The sequence below is a fragment of the Abrus precatorius genome, unplaced genomic scaffold, assembly GCF_003935025.1.
Source record: "Abrus precatorius isolate BTA unplaced genomic scaffold, Abrus_2018 Scaffold11, whole genome shotgun sequence".
Lineage (NCBI taxonomy): Eukaryota > Viridiplantae > Streptophyta > Magnoliopsida > Fabales > Fabaceae > Abrus > Abrus precatorius.
Genome location: NW_020874303.1, coordinates 24,212,929 through 24,238,737, shown reverse-complemented (window position 1 = coordinate 24,238,737; position 25,809 = coordinate 24,212,929). Strand labels below are relative to the sequence as shown.

At 31.9% G+C, this 25,809-nt stretch overlaps 4 protein-coding genes across 10 annotated transcripts; 1 reads left to right on the top strand and 3 right to left on the bottom strand.

Moving 5' to 3' along the window:
* Positions 1-511: 511 nt before the first annotated feature.
* Positions 512-4,423, bottom strand: LOC113855025. 6 transcript variants are annotated; one of them, XM_027486450.1, is made up of 6 exons: positions 4,253-4,423; positions 3,396-3,582; positions 2,240-2,945; positions 2,063-2,131; positions 1,255-1,418; positions 512-1,178 (listed from the first exon to the last, which is right to left on the bottom strand). In XM_027486450.1, exons 2-6 carry the CDS (start codon positions 3,486-3,488, stop codon positions 984-986), a joined length of 1,227 nt encoding a protein of 408 aa, XP_027342251.1. In that variant the 5' UTR covers positions 3,489-3,582; positions 4,253-4,423; the 3' UTR covers positions 512-983. The 6 variants fall into 6 exon arrangements, with proteins under 6 accessions (XP_027342251.1, XP_027342253.1, XP_027342250.1 ...); XM_027486452.1 differs by having other exon boundaries at positions 3,396-3,519; XM_027486449.1 differs by lacking the exon at positions 4,253-4,423 and adding an exon at positions 4,116-4,235.
* A 1,303-nt stretch (positions 4,424-5,726) lies between these two features.
* Positions 5,727-9,276, bottom strand: LOC113855159 (uncharacterized protein At1g03900). 2 transcript variants are annotated; one of them, XM_027486666.1, is made up of 9 exons: positions 9,126-9,276; positions 8,847-9,028; positions 8,518-8,549; positions 8,099-8,199; positions 7,936-8,008; positions 7,812-7,843; positions 6,809-6,899; positions 6,517-6,631; positions 5,727-6,424 (listed from the first exon to the last, which is right to left on the bottom strand). In XM_027486666.1, the coding sequence occupies exons 2-9, from the start codon at positions 8,955-8,957 to the stop codon at positions 6,113-6,115; spliced, it is 867 nt and encodes a 288-aa protein (XP_027342467.1). In that variant the 5' UTR covers positions 8,958-9,028; positions 9,126-9,276; the 3' UTR covers positions 5,727-6,112. The 2 variants fall into 2 exon arrangements, with proteins under 2 accessions (XP_027342467.1, XP_027342466.1); XM_027486665.1 differs by having other exon boundaries at positions 8,847-9,275.
* A 1,074-nt stretch (positions 9,277-10,350) lies between these two features.
* On the bottom strand, positions 10,351-12,048 carry LOC113856352 (transcription factor bHLH30-like). Its single transcript, XM_027488137.1, has 2 exons — positions 11,632-12,048; positions 10,351-10,926 (listed from the first exon to the last, which is right to left on the bottom strand). Exons 1-2 carry the CDS (start codon positions 11,884-11,886, stop codon positions 10,453-10,455), a joined length of 729 nt encoding a protein of 242 aa, XP_027343938.1. The 5' UTR covers positions 11,887-12,048; the 3' UTR covers positions 10,351-10,452.
* Positions 12,049-19,382: 7,334 nt separating this feature from the next.
* LOC113854483 (ketol-acid reductoisomerase, chloroplastic) lies at positions 19,383-23,438 on the top strand. Its single transcript, XM_027485490.1, has 10 exons — positions 19,383-19,729; positions 19,835-19,927; positions 20,091-20,156; positions 20,268-20,408; positions 21,387-21,614; positions 21,730-21,847; positions 21,925-22,064; positions 22,187-22,354; positions 22,432-22,587; positions 22,770-23,438. The coding sequence occupies exons 1-10, from the start codon at positions 19,454-19,456 to the stop codon at positions 23,136-23,138; spliced, it is 1,755 nt and encodes a 584-aa protein (XP_027341291.1). The 5' UTR covers positions 19,383-19,453; the 3' UTR covers positions 23,139-23,438.
* The last annotated feature ends 2,371 nt before the right edge of the window (positions 23,439-25,809 follow it).

The window sequence follows — 25,809 nt, the reverse complement described above, 5'->3', positions numbered from 1 at the left end:
AATTGAATACATTTTGTTTATGTAATTTCATCTTTTTTTCCTAGCATCTCTTTCTATTCCAGAGATAAAAATTCTAGAAATATCATCGCTCTTCCAATTTATTTCTGGAATTATAATTTCAAAACTTTGTTTATGAGGGTCTAAAAATTATTTCTTCAAATCTCTCTTTCCTATTGGACATATAAGCAACCATGTCTAATTTCTTGCACTTCTTACAATCTTTGTTCCCACCGTGTTATCCCAAACATTGCACTTCTTTCAATCTCCCAATGAAAAAAAAATTCAATTTTGTAACCATAACTGGTGCTGATTTGTCGAAAATTTGTGATTAGATGAAGAAACATCGTAACAGTGGTCAGGTGAAGACCCTCAACGCAAAACGGAGTGACAAGAACAGGAGAACAGAGCAACGAGTTGGTTTGGAGGCCGCAAACAAAGTATGAAACTACGAGAACTAAATCTGGCGAATGGAGAATGGAGAATCGAGAACAACGACTCTTGTACCTTATAGAGTACACATGCGTAATTCTAAATTATTTCTCGTGAAAAAGTGCAAAGAAAAAACCAACAGAAGATATTTATCATTCATGACAAAGCATTTTAAATCCCCTCTCTATATATATACTGTATCTAAACTTGGAAGTCAATCAGAAAGGACATTGTCAACGGAGAAAATGTGCTGCATTCAGTACTCCATATATATTAGATCCAAGCTACTTTAACCACTCTATTTGGGGTTTCTCAATTGAATGGTCAACAAAGCCTTCTTTTTTTGTTTTTATCTGTTTTTAAGGTAAGATGAAGAGAGGATGGGAAAGGGAATTTTAGAGATAGTAAAAACAGACGTAGTAACATAATAGATATTGTGGGACATTGAATCTTTGTTGCAATAGGGCACCTCAATCTCCATAAGGACTAATAAGTGGATGTAAAATCTGAAGGGTTGTGTATCCACACAACTTAGTCATGCCAGTATTTACTATTTAGAGAAGCTCCCACTCAGGTTCAGAAATATCAAGAAGCAGTAACTTCTTTTGATCTTCCGGTAAAGTTGGACAAAAATTCTCCACGCTATCACCCTTTTCTTTTTCATTGTTCTCATGCCATATTGCAAGCTCCTCATACTCTTGCTTCCTTGCAGACTTCTTGGATAAAGAAAAGGATTGCCGCCTCTTGTTCTTCAAACATGGAAAAACAAGTTATAGAGCTTAATATGCACCAAAAAAGGGTGGGAGGGAGAAGGATTATGTGTACCTTGCTATTTATTAGATTACCCCCTGCAGTGGGAACAGATTGAAGTTCATCTCTAGTCACCATAACACATGTTTCCTCGAGCTTCAGCTCTTCATCTTGTTGTATGGCTTTATGGTCATGCTCTATAACTGTATCAATCTTTGGAACATCCAAACTCCGGGTTCCTGTAATTTCTTAAATAATTAGAAGTGTAAGTTACTACTAGCTAAAAACAATATGAAACTGAATTACTGCACACTATCTATTCATACGTGCCTGAACCCTGAGCACGTTGACAAAGGGGCTACCCAAAGACCTTTTCTTATGTCTAATACTTGGAAGAAAAAAGATCTACTCCAAGTAGGCTTCAGAGTTACTGAATGTAGTAGATACACGAATGAAGAGTTTGCAAAGCACAAAATATTCCAATTGAGTAAAAATGGTCATAGTTATGTGTAAGAACCATTTTTCAGGTATGTTGTCGATATATTCTATAAAAGCAGTTGAATTGTTTAGCGAAAGAACAGATGCCACTTAGTACAGAAGAACTTCATCACACAACCCCTCTCTCAAATTTGTTCTGACCTGTCAAATGCAACCAAATGTGGATGCCTCAACTAATTGTTTTGATGCACCTTCTTGTAAAATGAGACCAAAGCAGCCAGCACAGAGATTCAAATTCAACCAAATGGATGTGCATACTTATATGCTAAATTCAGTGAGTACTTCTAGATGATATGTAGTAATACCTAAACCAGGGAACTATTTCATATTGATTTGAATCGAAAACTTAATTCAGTAAGTACTTCAGAATGATCTGAATTAATACCTGGATGAGACACAATGCTTGTGTTATAAGAACAATCGTCAGGCTGCATTGTTCCGACCATGGTGACCTCTACCAGAAAAATAATATACTTGTTACACCTCCCATCAGAAGTAAAATTACCAACAGAAACAATGCAGAAAAAATGAAACTACATCCAAGAGACACTCAAGTACTTACCATTTGGATCTCCAAAAAGGACACTGGAATTTGAACTTGTATTCATCTCTTTCCCTTCAGCTGATTTAACCAATATCAGAACACGGGGGATTTCTTTGGTATCGGCATTTTCAATTTCATTGCAACGGTCTGCTACAGAGGCAATGGCTGGTTCTTCAGCAGAAGCAGGCTTTGAAACAGTAGCCACATGGTGTTGATTTACATTGGAGAGCTCACACGCTTGTAATGTACTGCATGTATCTGTTTTTGATAAAGTGATTTCACTGACTGCCTTGGATGTAGACATATTTTTGTTGTGTTGATTTTCATAACTAGCAAGGTTTGATTCAACATCTGAGCTCCCAACATATTGTCTGGCATGTGAAATTAAACTATTCCCTTTGTCAGCATTACAAGAAGCTGACATGAATAAAGTATCAGTATCACATGATTCAGTATGGATTACATCATCATAAACATCACGATTGATCCTTGAATCCTCAGTTGTTTGGTTGGTATCAGCCTTTACAGTTATTTTCTTGGAACCTTGAAATGACTTCTTAGAGAATCCAGCATCAGTATATTGGTCAATAGGCAATTCAAAGGCTGGTGTTTCATCCAAATTGTATATAGATGGAGGAAGTAAATCTTGCATGACATCTGAATAGATCTTTTTAACACTTTCCCCGACAGTCAGCATCTGATTCTCTACGTACTTAACAGTTTCCTATCCCCAAAAAAATAAAGTATTATAGTTGACTGTTAATGTAAATCAATTGGAAGCAAGGTACTATTGGTCCCAAAAACAACAGTTAAACTAGGCTACTGTTACTCAATAGAGACCATATAAATAATTTAGAAAGAGTATCAAAGATTACCACTGTAAATACCAAGATAAATACAAGAGATTTGTTGCTTTCATGATTCAACTCTCAGTGTAATATGTGGCAACAATACTAACAAGAATTATACGTAGCACGCTTGGGACATATAAGCGAAAGATGAAGAGCTATACCCTTCTAATAGTAGTTGAAGAATTATAATTATAATCTTAGGTTTTCAGTGACATTTATTGAAGTTATTGGCATGTCAAGTTGGGTAATTTGGTTATCTTTCCCCAATGGAAACTACAAAAAAACGTAGTATGGGTTAAGGATGAATGATAACAAAGACCTACCTCGAACATCGCATCTTCCACCTCCAGACACATATTCTCAAACTTCTGATATATGTTTCCAACCCAAGTTATGCCTTTTACATCCATAGCCATCACAAGACACTTGCTGGAAGAGTAATTAGAGCTGTCCCTGTATGTCTGATATGAGTACAGATAAAACTTTGAACTTGAAATTCTACTTGATTATCTGGCCAAAAATCACCAAAAATAAAAAATAAAAAAAATTTAAAAACAAAGAGTCTCAATTGATGGTGATAATTTCTATATGCCTAGAACTAAAAGTACGTGGATCAGAGGATGATATTACAGAAATAAAATGAATTGCAGATAAAGTCCATCCTAAAACACATTTATATTGAACAATCAATTAAACTGGTTCTTACATAATAACGCCAAATTCAACCATCTTTCACAGTCCTAAAACCTACCTATAAAACTGATGACACTAGTCCATATTTTATCTTCTAAAACATATTACTCCCTTTAAGGAACTCACTGCATACAATCAACAGTCCTTTACCTTGAGCTATTTCGTCCTAAACGGCCTTTCTCTTCAAGAAAGAAAAGGCAGAGAGAAAACACAAAAGAACAGTATGCGAATTCCAAGTTTACTAGATCAAAATTACCATATACAAAATAAACAAGGAAATAGTATAAATTTGCAAAAGGAACGGCTAAAATAAAATCGACCCTCCTCTAAAAACAAAAAGTAGAGTATACCCCAATAACAACATGTAGCCAAAGATGTAGACAAAAATCAAACTTGCAACCAGAAAACAAAAACCATTTATATTATAGCTCTAACAAGTCAAAGGGCAAGGATAGAAACAAGAAGAGCAACACAGAACATAGTTTACTTGTTGCAAACCCACAGAGAGAAGAGAAACCTCAGCAACGCCAAACTGAAGGAATCATGAGAAGGCTAAAGAAGTAAAATTAGGAGTAAGAAGAGTAGCATGAAGAGAGAGAGAGAGAGAGAGAGAGAGAACATATAGAGTCAGCTCTGCTGAGCCTTACGTTTGACATGTGGATTCCGATTCCTATGTTAGCTTTTGATCATTGTTGTTCACTTTACCTGTGTGTGGACCCCATCGTCCCCACCATCATTTTTTTCACCTGCCATCACTGTTGCCATTTGTACTATTATTTTGTTTTATTGACGCTTCTTCATGATCTTGATAACTGCTTGTTTTCAATTTTCTTTCTTCCTGTGGGTGTTTATATAACATTTTACAAATTACTTTATAATTCGTTCGCCAACAGAGTGTGTCAAGTTTCAAATTATAAAAAGTTATCAGATAATCATTTTACACAGTGATGTGCACACTTTGTTGTTACCGATTTTTCCTTTATAAAGGTTATGTTAGTTGGTGATTGAATGTATTGCTTCGCATAATTTGGATTTTTTATAAAGAATTTGCATACAGAGCATTTATCTCCAACTATCAACTATTAAGAGTGTGTTTAGCAAAATTAATAAATAAGTTAACTAAAAATTAAAAAACTAATTTATTGAATTAAAGATATTTAATAAAAATAATTGATAAATATAAAATGATAGATAAAAATATAATTAATTATTATACCAAATTTTAAAACCTAATTACTGTATATTTTTAAATAATAAAATTTATATTTTAATTATTTAAAATAATTTATCGTCTTTAAAATTAGTGTATTAAATTTTTTTTTTATTTAGAAATTTTGTTTATAAAAATAATTTAATATAAATAAATTTATATTATTATTTTAACAATTTTATATTATAAAAATTGGATTTGTTGATTTTGTTAAAATGCTTGTATTACTTTGAACGAGACAAAGGCATAGAGGTATTAAGATTTTAAAAATTAAATAGAATCATGGAGAATTAACTAAAAAATAACAAAAATAAAATTTTAAAAGATTACTTTCAACCAGTATCAAACAAATACTAATTAAATAAAATTTGAAAAAATGCCAATTACTACTTATTTTAACTTTGTTTTAATAAAAAATAATCGGTTTTATTGAACAATCTTTAAAAAAAAAATTGCCTAAATTTTTCCAAACACACTCTTAATGGAAGATGAGGCAAACAGTTTCAAATTTGACATGATGCAAAATTCATAACAAGTTTGTTAATACTGATATTTGCTGGTCGAGTTCAAATGTTTTACGAATTATTCACTCTTTTATGCATAAAAAGAAAAAGGAAACTGAGGCTGCCTGAAGGTTGTTATCCCAGATTGTTGATATCATCATTATTGTCCTGTTATCTAGGTTGCGTTTTCCCTATCTTAGTGCTCTAGATCATCAATCATACAACGGAACAAATCAACAAGGTCATAAATGCTCAATTTGCTTCATTCATCATAACAGCAATTATGTTATCAACAAAACTATGCACCCGATTTAAGATGTATTAATGACTATTGAGGTATCCCAACACTCAGAAATATAAACAAAACATAAAACTGAAATAAAGTGAAGAAAAACTCTCACATAATAGCTCGCAGTGCAAATAAAACAACCATCGATTACAAAGCATTAAGGTTGATTCCTAATGATATTTTGTTGCCTATGTGGAGTTTACTTTCTCTGCTCGGTAAGGACAGAATTAAATTGAATCTCCAAGCTGAATTCGCGGCCTTTGGTATCTGCCAGATGAACAAGGAGTTCACAATTTTGCATATTTTCTAATCATCAAAGATTCAAACTGCATGACGATGGATAGTTTAACCAGCGGCTTGGAAATCGCCAAAATCATCATCTGGTACATCCTGTGTGCTTTGATCTTCAGGAGAATCCTCATGTTGTGGGTCTTCTTTAACTGTTTTGGGAGTCTCAATTTTAGAAGTTTTCTCAAGGCTGAATTTTGTAGGCGAGTTTGTTGGCGACTTCTGTGCGGCAATAACTGGTGAAAGTGGTGCTGGAGGAGGCGGAGGTAACTTAATGCTAGGTACAGATTCTTTTCTTCCACTCTTTTCTTCTGGGGAATTGTTCAGACCCAGCTCAAAAAACTTGGACTTCATGCTGTGACCACTTTTCTGCAGGCAACAGATAGCATAATGTAGAGATCATGATACCCAAAAAAGGGGAAAAAACTTCATTTACAACAGGAAAATGCAGATTTCCATACGTTGTTCTTAATTTGCAGTACAAGAGTCTCTCCTTCTTTCAGACTGTAATCAACCGAGGAACTTTGCTGGTAATGTTGTTCCATTTCTTCAGCAGTTTTCTTTTTGTTCAGATATCTTACAAAAAGTTAAGAAAAGGCATGCTTTCATTGGTTAAAAAAAAAAAGCTTAAGGATCTTCATCCTCTATGCCAATGAAAATAAAAAATGTGTGTGTAAAAGACTACCAACTTTTGCAGATAGCGAGATAGACAATAAAGATGGTTAAATCTAAAATATACTCGATGGAGGATACTTCATATGATCATGTAAAGCAGCTTGGAAGTCATAAGCCTCTGTTCTTTCTCGGAATCCTATGCCAATAAAAGCATGCCGAAGGCGACCACCTGAATGGTTTCAAGTAATAAAGACCAAAGTTGATAAGTGATAAGACATATAGCGAAGAATTAAAAATATGTATTTGATAATATAGGATCCAAACTAAACGAGTCTTTCCAACTTAATATAACAAGAGGTAAAAAGTACTAAAAGGTAAATTTGCTCCAGCTAAAAAGAAGTAATGCTAATGCCACATGACAACTGGAGACAGGATTAGATGCATAGAAAATTAAAAATTATTAATGTTCGACAGAGAAAGTGGAACTGTGGAAGAGAGTAAAAGCCAAGTTTGAGACCACTTGGTCAAAGAGGTCATCAACTGGAACTTTTAGACAGTTTTGTGTAAAAACAAAAAGATTCTGAAAGAAGGGATTGTCAAACACTATGTTTGCTTATAAATTCAAGACAAAATCTATAGTTTCCTATACCAGTCTAAAAGTAAAGAATGGCTATGATACATTGATGTGTCCTTCAAGAATTTCTTTCTCTTTTCCCTTGTCTGGCACTTGTTTACAGAACTCTTGAATTACACAAAAACTAAAAGACAACATTTATACTTGGGCCGAAATCATCTAAGCTTGCCAGTGAGTTCTAAAAGTTTTCACAAACTTTTGACGAAAACAAAACATAAGTCGCCTGCAACTAGAAAAGTTTCTCCCATATACTTGATAGCAAGCAAAATTTTCCATTCCATTCTGTTCTATGAGAAAAAAGAAATTAATTTATAAAAAACTGTTAAAGAGTCATGTCATTTTTACAGATTACTGAAATATAATTTTAAGAACTAAACCAAACAGGTTCTCATGTTATGTTATCTTTTGTCCATCCTTCACAAATCCTACTCTGTTATCCCTCACACGAGTGATCAGATGATTAAAAGTGCAAAAGAAGTAATAAAAAATGTAGATATAAAGGCTCACCTATGTTCTCTTCTATGCGAAGAACAAAGTATCTGCAGAATATACGTATAACTAGTTAAGCATCCTGAAGCACACAAAGATATAATAACAAACTACTTAAAACTATCAACTCATGGAAAACCACCTGCTGCTGTCAATAACAGGCTCCACAGGATGCGGCTCTCCATTTCTTAAAAATGCTCGAGCATATAATTCACCTAGTTAAATATATTCCATAGTAGTAATAAAAAAATTAAAGAAAAAAATAACTGTATAATCTAGTTAAAGAAGATTTAATGTGATCTTACCTGTGCTCTTATCTTCAAGTTTTATAATGCATTCTTCTCCCTTGCTAACGACTTTCAATATCCCTTCCCATGCCCATTTGTTGACATCCCATTCATCAGCCCTGAAATGAACTTCAGAAATATAATTATTGGACAATCACACACTTAGCATCAGCCCATAAAAGGATTCAAGTCACTAAACTTGCGAAAGTCAAAAACAAATTATTCACAAAGAACACAGTTCCACCAAGGTAATGAAAGACACAAAATAATTAAAATTATAACAAATGTACTAAACAGATCTAACACACTTCCACAGACACAGAATAGTTCGGCTTCTTTTCCAAGGTAAAGTACATTAATAACCTTAACATTTTCCTAAAGATGCACTATACAGATCATAAGCACAACGGATCTATAATTTGAAGTTCATCACAAACCTATAAGAAGCTGCACTCTTTCTTGGCGGTATCTGCATAAATAGTAGAAATCTATTAGCTTGAAAAAACGGAAGTTCACAAATTTCAAGTCCCATTTCATCACTGACAGTGATTCAAGTTTTTATATGCAACATTCAATGCCACCATAATTTTCTAACAACCTTAAAGCTTGTTTTTTATCATTAACATTAAACTTGATCATATGTACCCCCATTCAATTGCAAATTGAATTCCCACATTTCAAATTTTCAATCACAACCCATTGCCCAAACCAACCCATCAAAATCAGATTTGAGACAAACCCATCGACAGAAAATTGCAAGACTCACTATGTAGACGTAACACTCGGACACCTGAAAGTGAACGAGCTCTATTGGTTCAGTATCTTCGCTTTCGCCGCCACTTTTCTGAATGTCGGGTTTGCTCTCTTCCTTCTCCATAATGGGGAGGCAGAAAAATATCGCAAATTCGACGGCAGCGAATTAGGAAGCAGAAGAAAAGCGATCTGGGTCTGCAGGAGGAGTGAATTTGGGGAAGAACTATGTCAGAAAGGAATCAAATTTTGGAGAATTAGGGTTTTCTTTCTGAAGAGAGAGAAAGTGTCTGAAAGGAAGGTTCGGTCTATCTCTGCTTCGTTCTCAGGAAGGAGATGACGCTGCACCGAAACGGTTCTGAGTCAGAGCAAATGCCACCGTCTGATTCGCTCACGTTTGGGATCGAACGGTCTGAAATAGAGGGCCTGGTGGATATGCAGTGGGACAGTGATTGCTTTGGTTTCAAGTCAAAAAGAAAACAAAAAAGCAGAAAAATACAATAGTCAATATATTAAGTTATTAACTTCAAAATGCTGAGAATAAAGGGGAACATGCTCTGGAAATTTTCGAGTTTATATGCAACAATTGAATTTTAACTTGTGTTTGTAAGTATTGGGTTAAAAATAAAAATAAATTTTTTTATTAAAAATATTTATTATATTAAAATATGTAAACTGTTTAATATTTATTTTTTAGATAACGATTTTTTGAATGTGTATTCAGTGTATGTTAAAGAACACTAAATATATTTTGTTAAAAGTATTTACTTGAGTGTTAACCAAGTTTGGATGAATAAACACTACAAAAACTAATTTTAAAAGAATTGTTAGGGTACTAGTTAAAATATTAAAAAAGTATTTTTTAAATATTTAAGATTTCTTTTTTAAAATAATTATAATATTTAATAAAATGTTTAATATTCTCTTTAACGAGCAAAAGATGGTTTGATTTTAAATGCAAGCTTAGTTTTCCTTAAATAAAGTGTTGATTTTTGAGTTAGGTAAGGAAAAAAATTTCGTTAAGAGAATCAATCCAACTATATTATAAATTTTTTTTAACTTAAACAAGATTGTCTCTTGTTGGAAATATATGCTGTTAAAACAAAATATAGTTTTTAATGTGTATCCTTACGATAACAGTTTGCAAAATCATATTTTAAAAAGTAACAGATGTTAATAAGTGCTTTGAGGAATTAACAATTAAAAATAATATTATTACGACATCACAACATAATTTCCAATAAAATCCTTCTTTATATATCTGTCATAAACTAACAATCCTAGAAGCCCAAGTTGTAATTCAAAACTGAAGAAACTTTTCTCCAAAACAAGGTACAATATCATACAAAGAGACCATTGTATCTCCGGTCAAAATATGCTGCTGCCAGTTATCAACCTAGCTATCTGGGAAAGCTCTCAATACATGTACAATCCACATTCACATAAATCATTTTCAGAAAGTACAAATCTAGATAAGAAGAGTGGAAGCACAACATTTGAGTATATATACTCCCGTTTCCATAACAAGTAAAGATTGCTATTTGCTAATATCACTCACTCCCCCATCATTATATCATACTAAGCATATGGAGATTTAAAGTACTATTTAACAAGAAAAGTTTTCACAAGAAATCTCCTAAAGATGATGAACTGAATATAGAAACCCTCCTTCTCTTTCTGGATTCTAACATGTCCTGTGAAACAGAAAATCTATCTAGTACTGATCTAAGAGCTTGGTGAACAGATCCAGCCAGAAACTGACGGGATTCAGCATCTTCAAATTTCTGTTCTTTGCAGCTAATTATCACAAAGACATTGTTCATCCTACCTCCCAATGTTGCAATCTCTGCCCTTATTATCATAAGATGAAGTGCATCAAGTGCTTGTCTTATATCAGACAACAACCCTGGTTTATATTCACAACATAGTGATGCCCTAATTGAGTAAGGGAAACCATTCAACCCACCCTCTTGTTCTTCAACTCTAATTTCATCATTGTCCTTTGGTATCATTAAGCCTTCACTAGCTTTTGCTGCGTTCGTTTTCAGCTCTTTCAAATGTCTAATAACCTCAGCCAATAAGGATGCTTTGTCCAACTGAGTGAAAAAATATACAACGAAAAACTTAAGACTCTCAAGCTATGAATGAATAATTTTACATGTTAATGTTATTTTGTATTGACATGAATTTCATAATTCAAAGTAAGATCACAACAAAGTTGGATTGTTTATATCATGTTCTGCTCATGCTTTCTTCTAGGAAAGAAAACTAAAATTGTGTCAAAAAACAATCGAAACAAAATAAAAGAATCAAAACAAAGCAAAGTATTGATCCTAAAATAAGGTCATTTACCACCTGATCTCCAAGCTGTGTTTGAGCATTCAAGAAGCCTTATAATACATTATGAGATGCATTGATCAAGAACTTCATCATTGAACTTAATTGTTTAAGAAGTATCAGTTCCAGGTAAAAACTTCAGTGCATATACATGTACCATGTATAGGCAAAGCTATTCTTTCATTGCAATGACAATGAGAAAGGCAAAGTAGACAAAATAAAATAAAATAAATCATTATTTAGCCTTCGAGCTACCATTATGTTAATATAGTAACATTATGGCACTCAGATTTCCCTTAAGTATTCTTTAATGTGCAACAATAATTAAAAAAAAAAAATCAAACAAGAACCAATCAAAAAGATAACCAAGGAACTGCCACAGATGACAGAACCTGTTCTCAACATGAGCAAAACTTGCCATTGACATAAACCAAAAAAAAAAAAAAGAATAACATTGAACAAACCTTATTAGCACCTGGAATGACACTGCGAAGTGTATCAAGATGTGCATTAATTCTTGCCCTCCTTCTCCTTTCTGCCTCACTATGGTTCTTCAAGGCTTCAATACTTCTCTCAGGGGACACGACCTTGCGTTCCAATTTGACAGGGGCCTCTACAAGCTCTCCCTTCTCCTTATCCAAAATCAAAGATGAAGAAGAAGTATACCCACTTCCAATTACACCAGAACTAACTGGAAAAGCAAAAGCTTCCATTTCCATAGCAAAGTGGCTCAAGAGGGAAGAGACACAAAGGAACAGAAGAATAAAAAGAGTGTACTTTCAGAAACAAGAAGACAACCTTAGGAGGTGAAGCTTTAGCTTTGTCTGCACAGTGTTGTGTAATTTCCATAAGGGAAAACAAAGCAAAGCTTGGTTTGAGTTTGAGACAAAACTCAATGATGAAGTGGGAAAGGTTTGTTGTTTGTCATGTTGGGGTTGGACTGTATTTGGAAGTGAAAGATGCAGTGAAAGGTGGATGGAATGTGTTGTGTCAGTGTATGGTGATGATGATGGGGGATTTGATGAGATCCAGAGAGTGCTACAACTACAGATTAGCTCTATATGGTGGGGGACTGCAACTACACACTTTTTAAGAGCAGAACTTCTTGTCCCTTTTCTTTTAAAATCAATAAAATAGGTATATTTCATAATTCAAGTTCTTGTCTTGAAAAAATTAAATTCTGTTTTAATATAATTTTCCTTGTTCATGTTCAACTTCCATAATTCTTTTTTGAAAAAAAAAAAATCAGCTTTACTCTTTCATAATAGTAGTCTGCTATTTTTTATTCAAAACAAAATAACATGTAAAATTATCTATAAGTCAAACTATGATTAACATAACTTTTGATAATATTTTATTCATTTTTACACATAGTTTATATATGAATTTTTGTAAATATATTATATTGTAAGTAGAGATTTTAAAAGGTGGTTGTGCCAATGAACTTTTTCTCTCTTGGGGGGGGGGGGGTAATGGTAGAACGGTTAAGAATAGTTTACTCTTTATTTCAGATTAGGAATGGGATGAATAATAAAAGAAGCGTAAAAAATATCATAGGATTATAATTTTTATATGATATTCAATAGTTTTATTATCATTGTAAGGATTTAACTATGGTTTTCCTGGTGAGATACTTGCAAAACTTTGAGGAGTAGAAATACTCGGTGAAAAATTATAAGTGACTTACGATATTCATATTAATGCTCATGATTAACTTTCTTTAAAAACCAAATGGTGCAAAAATTTCGATTTCATCTTTATACGGCACAATCTCAAATAGTCAAAAGATAAATGATGAATACGGATGGAAGAGGGACATTAACATATCATTTTTAGAGTGTTTGAATGGTTGATTTTGATTAAACTTTAGTTTGAAAAAAATTAATTTATGTTTAAATTTTTTATATAAAAATTGCATACAAACACAAAAGTTACCATAAAGTTTCTTTCGCTAGGAATTGATCTTAGGATTTAAATCCCGTTAGAGACTCCAGGCAAGTGTAAAATCAAACACCCAAAAAAATACACAAACTCAAGTTTGAGATGCATCAAAGGGAAACCAATAACATACGCTAGAAACTTTACCCTCCATTGATGTAAATTAACAAGAGGTAAATATATTCAAAATAAACACAAATCTAAAAGGGTGCCAAGAATCTTCAATTTCAGACTTCTTCTCGAGTGCTAGGTGTTGAAAATTCACTGGTTGGGTAACTCTGTCGTAATTAATGATACACCCAAATCATTCTTTTTGGAACTGAACAATGTCTGTCCATACACAGAGTCACATAACGAAGGAAGCCTCCCGAGTGGTGATTCAGAAAAATACATTAGTGCTGGATAATGACAAAAATGTTTAGTTTAGCACATTTTGAAAGGAATCTTATGTATGAGATTGAGTCATGAGTTCGAAGTCTTTGAGGCATATAATACTATTTATTGTTTGCCATTAACTCAATGGTTATGCGTTCATATCAATATAGAAACTGCATAAGCAGTAATTGGAATTTCTTGTTATCTCTAAATTGATTTTCTTAATTGCCGCAATTTGCGTTTGCGTCTCTTCCGTGTCCAAAACCGCACACTAAGCTTGAATTTTCTTTTGGAATCATGCACAGTGATTTGTGGGAGAATGTGTTGGGGCTTTTATTTCCATTTTTTAATGAGTAATTGCAAGCTTTAACTTAGGCAAAAGCCAATTTTTGATGGCACCCTTTAGGATAAAGAGCCAGCTAATCAGTTTTTTTAATAAGCTAATTAGTCCTTTGCTAAGCACTTTCCTTTGACAATAGAATTGTAAACCCTTATCCACGTCATCGACGGTGACACAAAACACAGCTTTATTTGAACATGGTCACTTAGATTCACACACTTTATCTTAATGGCATGAAGATTTCCTTTGTCACACTTATTTTAATCTTTTCTGTGGTGGTCCTCATCAACTTTCCAATATATGTAAACATGAAATTCAAGGATGGTGATTAACTTGGTTCATTCTCCACGTTTAGTACGAGGCTTGAGTCTCTATTTCGCCTCGTACATTTAATTTTGCCACTGAATGATCATACTGCCAGTAATAATTTTGATTACATGATTCTTAAAGTTTAATAACAAGTCATTTTTTCGTTTGGTTTTCTTTTCTAATTTGGTCAATAGATGACATTTAATATAAACTTTCTATCTCCTTCAAATCATTTGAATCCCTTATGATAATAATCTTATCTTAGTGGCCTCTTATTATTTTGTTTTCTAAAACTTGTGAATGGTGAAACGTGATTTAATTTGTTCAAAATTGACCTTAATCCAGATTAAATTATAGACACTCCTTTCAATCACTCAAAGAGAAGGTATACACGTTGGTGTTGTAGGATAAAAGAAGAATAAATCAAAGTTGCTGGTTTCTTTATACACGCCACTTTTATACGTTTATTTACGGTAGTATTTGTTTTTAGCTTATTTTAGTCACAGAAACATTTCGTGTACGTTTCAGGTTTCTACACGGCAAACTGATCAGCGAGTAATGCGCAGAAGAGCTGCTCTCAAAACGTATTTGTAGTGGTGATCACTGCTACTTTAATCCATGTCTCATATAAGTACACTGTACTGCATCAATGCAGTGCTTCCAAGTCCAGAAATGTTTCATGTTCTAGTTGTACAATATATATCCATCTTCAACCAAGATAAATGTTCATTTTAATAAATTTATATACGTTTTTTTTTATTATTATAGAGATAAAAAAAAAAAGGTGATAATTCAAAAGCTACACATTAAAGTAAAATATATTATAAGAAATATATATATACTCAATTAGAAAGTTGAAGGTTCTGCAGAGAATAAATAACTATCTAAGATTTTTGAATTCTGAGCATAGATTATTTTAGTTCCTATTTAATAGGGATGAAAGCTCAAATATGGATTAGAGCTAAGTTGGGCCGAGTCTCAGAACAGTCATTTTACTAGCTAAGTCATTCTCCTTCCATGGAACCAAACAAGGGACGAATCACTACAAAGGAGGCTGTTATTCCCTTATAACTCAGAAGAGATGTAATGTTTATGGATAATATAAATCATCCGCAAGAAGCAAAGAGTAGATGATTGTCAATCTCCACTCAAGTTTGTCTGAAAAGGTAGAAGGACTGTGTTAATTGATGCTCAAACCACTATTCCTTCACCTACAACAATAGTGAAGGGATTGATGAACAGTTAATGGGATAAAGTTCCACTTTAATTTATAAAATTATAAACATTTGTTACTTTAATTTTTTTCTAATTTTATTTGGTTCCTGCCTTTATTAGAGTAAACAATTTTTTATGAAATTAAAAAATAAATTCAAAATTTAAAAATTTAGTAAATTAAAGTAATTAATACTTATAATTTTATAAATTAATATAATATTTACTCTTCTACAAAAGTTGAAAAGATAACAAGAAGAAAGAAAAAGTCAAAGAAATGTGACTAATGATATGAAAAGAAATAAAAAACAAATATAAAAATTTAATTACTCTTTTTTCTAAAGATATAAAATACATTTTTTAACATTTTTTCTAGAATTATTAAGTAAAATTTATTCAAAGAAAAATTGTGTGAGTCTATTTTTACTTTAATATTTTTTTCTCATGATTTAATAACTTTAATTAATAATTAAGAGTATGTTAAAAATAGTGTAATTTTAGTAACTTTTATATTAAAAAAATTGCTAATAACACACTTATCACTTGCACTTTTTTTTAATGTTCTAACATACTGTATGAGACACAAAATATGAACCCGATCCCATATGGGCTTAGGAACTATCCATTAAGGGTTTTTCTTTTGGTCAAGCTATCTGTTGACTTTTATGTGTCCACAAGAGGCCCAATGAGAAAATTTTAGTATAAGGAGTTTAACTGGCTAAGTGAAAAGAAAAGAAAAAAAAATAGTCACATCCTCATCCTATTCTAACTCGATCCTCTAAAAAAAAATGGAGATACTGGAAATGAAAACACATTTTTATTGCATTCTATTCTATTAATCATAATTTAAATAGTCCAAATAATATAAAAAAATTACATTTAATTTTCATTTTAAACATTATATAATGACAGTAACTAATATCCTTCTATTTCAGCTAGTTGAATTTCATTAGCTTTTCTTACTTCAGCAGGATGGTTATCGCTGCCTCATTTGTGGTACATTTTCTAAAAATTTCACGTATTCCTTTTATTTTTATTATTAAATTTCTAGAGTAATTAGTAACTTGTTGAAATTATTATTTACTTATAATTAAGCGTTAAACTTAAGTATAGATTTGGATGATTTCTAAATCTATAATGCTTGTATGTTTTTTTTTTATATTTTAATTGAATATATAAAAACTAATTAACTTAGCATGAATTCTGTAAACTAAATTAAACTCGTATAACAATTAGATTTAGAAATTAAATTGCAAATAAAACATAAGTTTAAAGACTGGCTCAATGATTTACTAAAATTAAGATTATAAATGCTCATTGCAAGACTTTTAGTTTCCACACTAAAATCTATGCAATTTTTAATCAATATAATTATTTTATTTTATTAACATTAGTCTTTAAGATTGAGTTTAAATACAATTTTAAAAAAAATTAATACTTAAAATTAGCATTAAAGGTTAAAGTTAAAGAAATAAAAATAAATAAATATATATTTACAAATTGTTATAAAATAAATGCTACCTAATACAGTGCTACCAAAATAGAAAACTTAGAGAGAGAAGGGTTCTCTCCTGTCTTGGAGACTTTTTGTTTTTGTCAACAATATGTCACGTTTTTTAAAAATATTTCGGTCCACGTGACGTTTTTCAATAAGACAGAAATCGCAGCAAGCTTGTCGTGGGCCTTGTGGGGTGGACTGGGCCGCTAGTTAAAATAAGCAAGGAAAGACAAAAAATCACTGTAATCGACAACTTATAGTCAATAAACTATAATATAATACTGACAAGAAAAAAACTATAATATAATCTTGACCAAAAAAAAACTATAATGTAATATAATATTGACACCGACACCGTTACTAAACTTTATCGAGAAAAAAAAAAAGTATCCATTATTTGTGCTACTCACCTACCCCTTGCAAACAAGAGGTGTTATGAATAATTTCTTTTATCAAATTCAGTTTTTTTACAAATCCATCTTCGGTTTCTGACTTAAAAATATACAAATATGGAATTAAAACTAGAGTAGTTAATGTGGCAAGTTAGAAAAACGAAATAAATTTAATTTCTTAAAATTATGACACTTAAATAAAAAACAAAAATAACAACACTTTTTATTATTTTTAAAATGTTATTAAATAAAAATAAACAAAATAAGTGTTGTTATTTTAATTTTATAAAATATAATAAAAAAACTCAAATCAGAGTTAATAAAATAAGTGGTGTACGAGTAAGTGAATTTTTTAAACTGTTAGATGTGTTTTAAAAACATCAACTATTCAAAAATTTGACACATAATTTAGTAGTATTATTTTTATATATTTATAATTTAATCTTCTATACAAATTTGTAAAATTATTTTTTATCTTTAAAATTTATTATTTTATATTTTTAAAATCTATTATCTTTTACTGGTTATATTGCTTATGTATAAAATAAATTTAGCTAGTAATTTTTAAAAAGTATACATTCACGTGTATTAATACAATTTTAATTTATAATAAAAATTAACTATTTAAATTAATAAAATGTTGAATGTTATTTTAAAATTTTAAAGTTCTTTATGTATAAATTTAATTATTTTTAAAATTAAAATTTTCACATTTATTTTCTCAGTATTAATTTATCATGAAAATGAATTTTCATGTTGATAAATTATTTAATATTCTTTTATATCTTCTCTATTTTTCTCCTCCATAGTGGTCACTTCTATATAGCATAATTTTTATAATTTATGCTTAAGCCAATTTTCTCTATCTTAAGCAAAAGTTATAGGAAAAAAATGGCCCATTCAAATTATTTTGCTTAAATGATAATATTTTTACTCAAGTCAAATAATTATGATTAAAGTAAAATTAACTTGGCTTGAGCTACAAATAATAACTTCAGTGAATATTGATGACATTTGCATGTTAATTATTATATAAATTTAGCTTAAACAAATATGATATAATTTAAGCAAAAAATACGTATAATAAAATTTTTATATTTTTTAACGTTCTATCACATCTTTTTAGTCATTATTCATATTCCAATTTAGTCAAGTTGTTCATTTATAAGAAAATTTGAATGAATATATGATATTTACAAAGATCATAATTCAAAGTATAAAAATATAAAGAGAGTATATTATTTAAGTTTTTAGATTTGGTAAACATAATTAGTTGCATGCTATTTGAGAGAAAAAAAATATAAAAAAGAAGAATAATTTTTTATGACACTATTCTAAGTAGAAATTACTTGATTTCATTCTTTTTTTTTTCTTTCTTAGATAACCCTTTAATGTATAACAACAAAAATTTATGTGAAATTTGATTAAACAAAATCTTTACATTTACCTATGTCAACCTAGGTTTATATCCCCTACTTTTTTTTCTCTTCTTCCTCCTTTCCTTCTTACTTCACCCCCTCTTCTCTTTCTCTTATACTCTTATATTGAACTCATTTTTTCTTCCTTTTTTATTTTCTTATATTGAATGACTACTCCTTCACCTAGCCCTTTATCCTTTATAAACTTTCGTCTTTCTTCTATGATACTTATTTAGCTCTTATTATTCCTTTTGTACTCTTTCTTGTTAAGAGAATTATGCAACAAATATTTTTTATATCTATATTTTTATTTAAGTGCATTCTAAAATTACAATTTTGTTTAAATATTTGTTATAATACTCCTAAAATTAAAAAAAAAATGTTGTATACTTTTTCTGAATTAAGAGTACCATTTTTTTAATATTTTAATAATTAAAAATATTTATATTTTTAACTAAATTATTAAACGTATAATCTAACTGTTATTTACTTTTTTATTTTATTAAACAAATTTATTAATATTTAAGTAAAAATGAAACTAAAAAATTTAGAATATATTTAATTTTTATTATAAAAACAGTTTTTAATTTTTAAAATTAAAATATTTTATTTTTAAAAATTTAAAATAATTTTCAAAATAAAAATCAAACACACGAACGTGACACGAGGCATTTCTTGCCAACTCTGCAGCGCATGTTAGCACAGTGCAAGATGCTCACACTATAAAATGCTGAACCACAGCCTACACGTGACCCTTTCTCTTACTACTTCAACAGCTACTCGTTCCTGCTTCTTCCTCCGATAATGGCGGCTGCGACGTCGTTCTCTTCGGCCATCTCCTCCGCTTACAAAACCCTAGCCCAACCAGCCGCCACCACAACCTTCTCCACCACCAACATCGCACTGCAATTTTCCTCTCCCAGGCTCGGCTTCAAAGCCCTACGTCTTCGCCGCGCCGGCGGCGGCTCTGCTCTCGCCGCTCGCATGGTGTCAGCACCGGCTGTCAAAGCCCCTGTTTCGCTCGATTTCGACACCTCCGTCTTCAAGAAGGAGAAGATTAGCCTCGCTGGACACGACGAGGTTTTTTCTTCGAATACTTTTTTTTTTCTTTCTCTCTCAGCTTTCTCGCATTTCTAAATTCGTGACCGTTAAACTTGTTTTTTCTATTGTTTATACTTATTGCAGTATATCGTAAGAGGAGGCAGGGATTTGTTCCATTTGTTGCCAGATGCTTTCAAGGGGATCAAGCAGATTGGTGTTATCGGTTGGGGATCACAGGTGATTGATTAGTCTATCTCATAGTGAATGATTGCTACAAATTCTTTTAAAGTTACAATAAAATCGCATTTAAGTTAAGCTTGAAATGTTATGGCTTAGCAGTTGTTTTGTTTTGATGATGACGTTGTTGATATGATCGTTAACTTGCCACTGTGTTTAACAGGGACCTGCTCAGGCTCAGAATCTACGGGACTCACTTGCTGAAGCGAAGTCTGATATTGTGGTTAAGGTTGATACTGGTTTTGATTTGTTGGTGGTTATGTTTTATTTATAGTAACTGAACGTGTGCTGTGGTTGTTGATTTGTGAGTTGCTGTTAAAATGGTTGTTTACAAACACAGATTGGACTCAGGAAAGGTTCTCGTTCCTTTGCTGAAGCTCGTGCAGCTGGGTTCTCTGAGGAGAATGGGACTCTTGGTGACATATGGGAAACTGTATCTGGCAGTGATCTTGTGTTGCTGTTAATTTCTGATGCTGCACAGGTTAATTAGTTCAACTAAATGGTCCAGAAATGGTTAATTTGTTTTTTTCTTATATTGCTCTGTATTTATATTCTGATTCATGACTAGCTGTTTTTTATGTTGATAAAACTTCCTGATTATTAATCTACAATGTTATCCTACACGGTGTGATGAAAACAATAAGATATTGGATTAACAATTCTTTGATGGTTTGGTATGCGTGCTATTTTATGATTAATATTGTACTTGTGCACGATACAATTACATATTTTCTCTATTTAATAATTGTTGTCTGATATGTTCGTTGGAAAATTGTTGTGTTCAGAAATCAAATGTGTCTCATTTTGGGACTGAGTGTTTAGGTGTTATCGTCAACTTGGCCATAACTGTTCTGGAATGCCATTGCCAACTCCCCAATCCACTATTATTTTAACACCACAACTGTATTATCTATTTCTGCTGTTTACCTGGTCACGATCAGTTTACAGCATGCTACCAGCAGCTTCTATCACCATCACATGATTCTTTTTCATTTGCCCATTTATATTCTTTTAAAATACAAATCTTACGGAACCCTTTAGTTTAATTTTATGATTTGTCCTCATGTATAATTAACAAGCATGAAAAAATGAATGAAAATAAACTATATATAGCATTTTCTCTGTGAACCATCTATTCTGAGAATCTGATATACTTATAGGCTATAGCGAGTGCCAGCTTAAGAGGTCTCTCAAATCTCAACAAGTTCTCTACCAATGTCATAATATTTGTTTTCTGAAGCCATGCCAGGTTGAAAGATGTGTTGGTATTGTAATGCAATTTTGAGCAATGTTCTAACTTCTAACATATGCCTGCCTAGGACAAGTATAATTTGAATCTCCGTTCTGTCAATACAAGTGGACAATCTTGTTGCCAGTGATTTTTCAGTTTTTCATATTTTGTGTCTTATTTTGCCCCCCAAATCAATGAAGTTTTAATTTTTATTTATTTATCATGCAGGCCGATAATTATGAAAAGGTATTTTCTCATATGAAGCCAAACAGCATACTTGGGCTGTCCCATGGGTTTCTTCTTGGGCATTTACAGTCAATGGGACTTGATTTTCCAAAGAACATTAGTGTAATTGCTGTGTGCCCAAAGGGGATGGGTCCATCTGTGAGGAGGCTCTATGTCCAAGGCAAAGAGATAAATGGTGCTGGAATTAATTCTAGTTTTGCAGTCCACCAGGTGATTTATTATTTGCTATGCCTCTCTCCAATCATCATGACGTCATTGTGGATCTCCTGCTCCTATGTTGACTGATTTATTTATTTTACTTGGGGGTGACTATTTGTGCTTGCAGGATGTGGATGGCAGGGCTACTGATGTTGCTTTGGGATGGTCTGTTGCCCTTGGTTCTCCATTCACCTTTGCCACTACATTAGAGCAGGAATACAGGAGTGATATCTTTGGGGAGAGAGGTGGGAACGTTCAGCAATGTTTTGTTTATTTTCCTTTGAAGACTTGCTTCATAACTACTGCTTTTTGTGGTTTATAGGCATTTTACTTGGTGCTGTTCATGGACTTGTGGAGTCCTTATTTAGAAGATACACTGAAAATGGAATGAGCGAAGATCTGGCATATAAGAACACTGTTGAGTGTGTAACAGGGATTATATCTAAAACCATCTCAACTAAGGTTGTATTTTCATTCTCCTGTATCATTAATTTATTTTACCCCCAAACCCCAGAGAAAAGGCTGGTGTGGGGATGGATATTTTGTAAGTTTTGCTAACCTCTCGTATTTGTTGGTTTGGATAGGGCATGCTAGCTGTATACAATGCTTTAAATGAAGACGGGAAAAAGGAATTTGAAAAAGCCTATAGTGCCTCTTATTATCCTTGCATGGACATTTTGTATGAGTGCTACGAGGATGTGGCCAGTGGTAGTGAGATTCGCAGTGTTGTTCTTGCTGGTCGTCGCTTTTATGTAGGGGCATAATTATTTTCCATTTAAAGTAGTCAGCTTTTGTGCAACAGACATTAAATTATACGTGTGCTTTACAGGAGAAAGAGGGTTTACCTGCTTTCCCAATGGGTAAAATTGATCAGACCCGAATGTGGAAGGTTGGTGAGCGTGTTCGATCTACTAGACCAGCTGGTGATCTAGGTCCATTATACCCGTTTACTGCAGGTGTCTTTGTGGCACTGATGATGGCCCAGGTATTTGAAGTTTTTCTTGCAAATCTTTTGGGCATTTTCATTCACATATTGGCCGCCCTGCACATTGACAAATCATTGTTTGCTTTTTCAAATTTGGGGCCGACTGGTGGAACTTTTTTTTCTTCAGGCTAGTAGAGCATAAAATTAACCTTGTTTTCTACCTTGTGATTACAAAATTCCAGATTGAGATCCTGAGGAAGAAAGGTCACTCCTACTCCGAAATTATTAATGAGAGTGTTATCGAGTCTGTTGATTCTTTGAATCCTTTCATGCATGCTCGCGGTGTTTCCTTCATGGTTGATAACTGCTCGACCACAGCTAGGATGGGTTCGAGGAAATGGGCTCCACGGTTTGATTACATCCTAACTCAGCAAGCCATGGTGGCAGTGGACAATGGAACGCCTATTAACCAGGACCTAATTAGCAACTTCCTGTCAGACCCAGTGCATGGAGCTATTCAAGTCTGCGCTGAACTGAGACCTACAGTCGACATTTCTGTGCCACCAGATGCAGACTTTGTTCGTCCCGAGTTGCGCCAGTCCAGCAATTAGAGCTTGAAGTGATTACGGCTTTTACTTGCCCGCTTCAATTTAGATTGCTCAGTAAACCGCTGTCTTGTTAGTTTCAGTTTTCCAGTTTTGTTTTCATGAGTAAGTGCTAGTATGTCGGTTGTATCATTATTTTGTAGTTTGTACTATCTGTGTTTTACGATTGGCGAACGTTGCTTAATGTCCTGTTTAATATAAGTTATAAACTATGTTATTAGCATAATATACGTGCGTGCGTACCTTGAAGGTGAGACGGTTTAAGGATTTTGCGATCTTAAATTCTTATTTCTTACAAGTTAACTGGAGCCTTCAATCTGAGTCGTGATATTTGTGATTTAACAAATGGCAAGTTGGCAACCATTCCAGGGCCTGTCTTATTAAATAGATTTTTAAGACAATTTATCAGGCCTTTAAAATGTCTTAACTGGGTTTCCTTTTACTTTTTTCCTTTTTTCGTTACGTAAAGAAGGCCTTGATGCTATTTAAGTTAGGAATAAGCAAGGATTGATTGGGCATAAAACCAAACCAAATTCAATTCTAAACAAACTGGTTTGTCACTATTTAGCAAAATTATGTGCTGCTTACTTAGCATCATATGCGTTCAACTCCCAACAGTTCCCTTACATCGCAAGCACCGTATATTCACACAAATGCTCAATTTATCTCTTCCAAGTTTGGGTGTGTAATTTAGTCCTCACCTAATTGTCAAGCTTTAAACTTTCACTTCTTTTCTTTTAATTTTCTATTAAACAACAGAAGTTGTCACTCAAATTACATGTTTATTACCGAACTTCTTAAATAGCAAATATAACTTATTTCCTTCCACTTAAAATCACGTGAGTGCTTTAGTTCGGTAACTTGAAAAACATTATTTTATCCTAACAATTCTGTAATAAATTGATAGAAAATTAATCGTAATGACTAAAATCACACGTCGAAGAGTTTGGGGATTGAGATTACATTTAAGTTTCAAAATCGAAGTGCACGTGATTTCAAATAGAAGGGAATAAGTTGAAATTTTTCCTAATTTTAGTTTAGTTGTCATAGATAAATTTTATTTAGTATTTAAGTAAATTGGGAAAGTATAATTCCAATATGTTATTACCATTATATTTTTTACATAGATTACCACTTGTTTAACATCTCTTATGACTTGTTGTTTGTTAAGAGCACTATGATATATACATTTCTTACCAATCTCTTTTATATGTTAAAGTGATGAAAAACTTGTCAGTTTTAAGGGTGGAATTAAGCTTATTAGATTTTGATTACCAGATTCATGCAAACTTTTTTCATCACAACTTTTAAAACATTTAATTTTAGGTAACAAATAATTTTATAACTTATAATGTAAATTAAATTGAGTTTTTTATATAAATATATTAATTAAATGGATTGTTTAAATTTAAAATTTTGATTTTATTAATAACAAAGGAAATACAAGTGGACAAGCTAGCCCAGCCCAAATATCGTTGATAAAAAAAAACCCCAACAATGTCAACAATATCCTGAATTTCTTGTTTTGTTGACAAACGAAGAGGTAAAAAAAAAAGGTGCAAGTATGAGACTCATGGTAAATATAGAGACAATTTTATCTCTTTATATTAAAAGAATTAAAAGTATAATTATATATAAAATATAATATTTCAAATGTGTTTTTAAGATAATTTTGGGGATAATAAGTATGTTATCCCTTTAGATAGTACTCTAATTATGTTTTGACCTTATCATATTAAGCATAATATATGCTAATTTAACATAATTTATTTTAATTTTAGCTTCCCATCTAGTTTTATAATTAAGTTTATCAACACATGATTAATTCTTGACTAAAAAAATATGCTTAGAAGACAAATAAAGACCTTAGTTGTAGCAAAACAGAACAAAATTGAAAGGTGACAATCTTACTCTTGCTTTTCACATACTTTGGGAAAACGCCTATTGCTATACTATTAACTTAATCGCAATTTATAATCCAAACCATAATATTACATATTCATTATGCAAATTCAAATCACTTTGCGGTATTTACTATGAATAAATACAAACAAATAGGAAAATGTACGGTGTCTATGAACTCTTCAAATAATGTCTTGGTCAGTAGCACACGGTAGTGGAAAAGAGCAATGAATCTTGTTTATAAGGCACATCTTTCAGTATATGATTCAGTGATTTTGTCCAGCTGTTTCCTCTGCTGTTCTATTAGCGCACTGACAAATTTACAGCATATGAGCCGCAAGAAAAAATAAATAATTATGAATAAATTAACAATTTTATTAAGCATTTAAAATGTATATCTTTTGAAAAATAATTATTATATTAGAGATATAAAAATATAATAAATATTTAATATTTTAAAATAATTATATTCAATCTTAGATCTTATATATTTGAAGTTCGCAACTGTGGTGCTAATACCACAATTTGCATTAGGTTGGAAAATGGGTGAATTGATCCAAGACAAATATGGATACACTTTGCATTCACAAAAAGGAAGAATGAGTGAGACTCTGTCCTTTCCCTTCCATTTTCTTCTTATTTGTTGCAACCAAGGTTTTTTTTTTTTTAAAAACATATTTTTTCAGTCAAAAGTCATGTGCAGTTAAAAATAGCTACTAAATGAGTGGAAAAGACAAATACCATAAGGCAAATTATAACTTGAAAAATACACTTT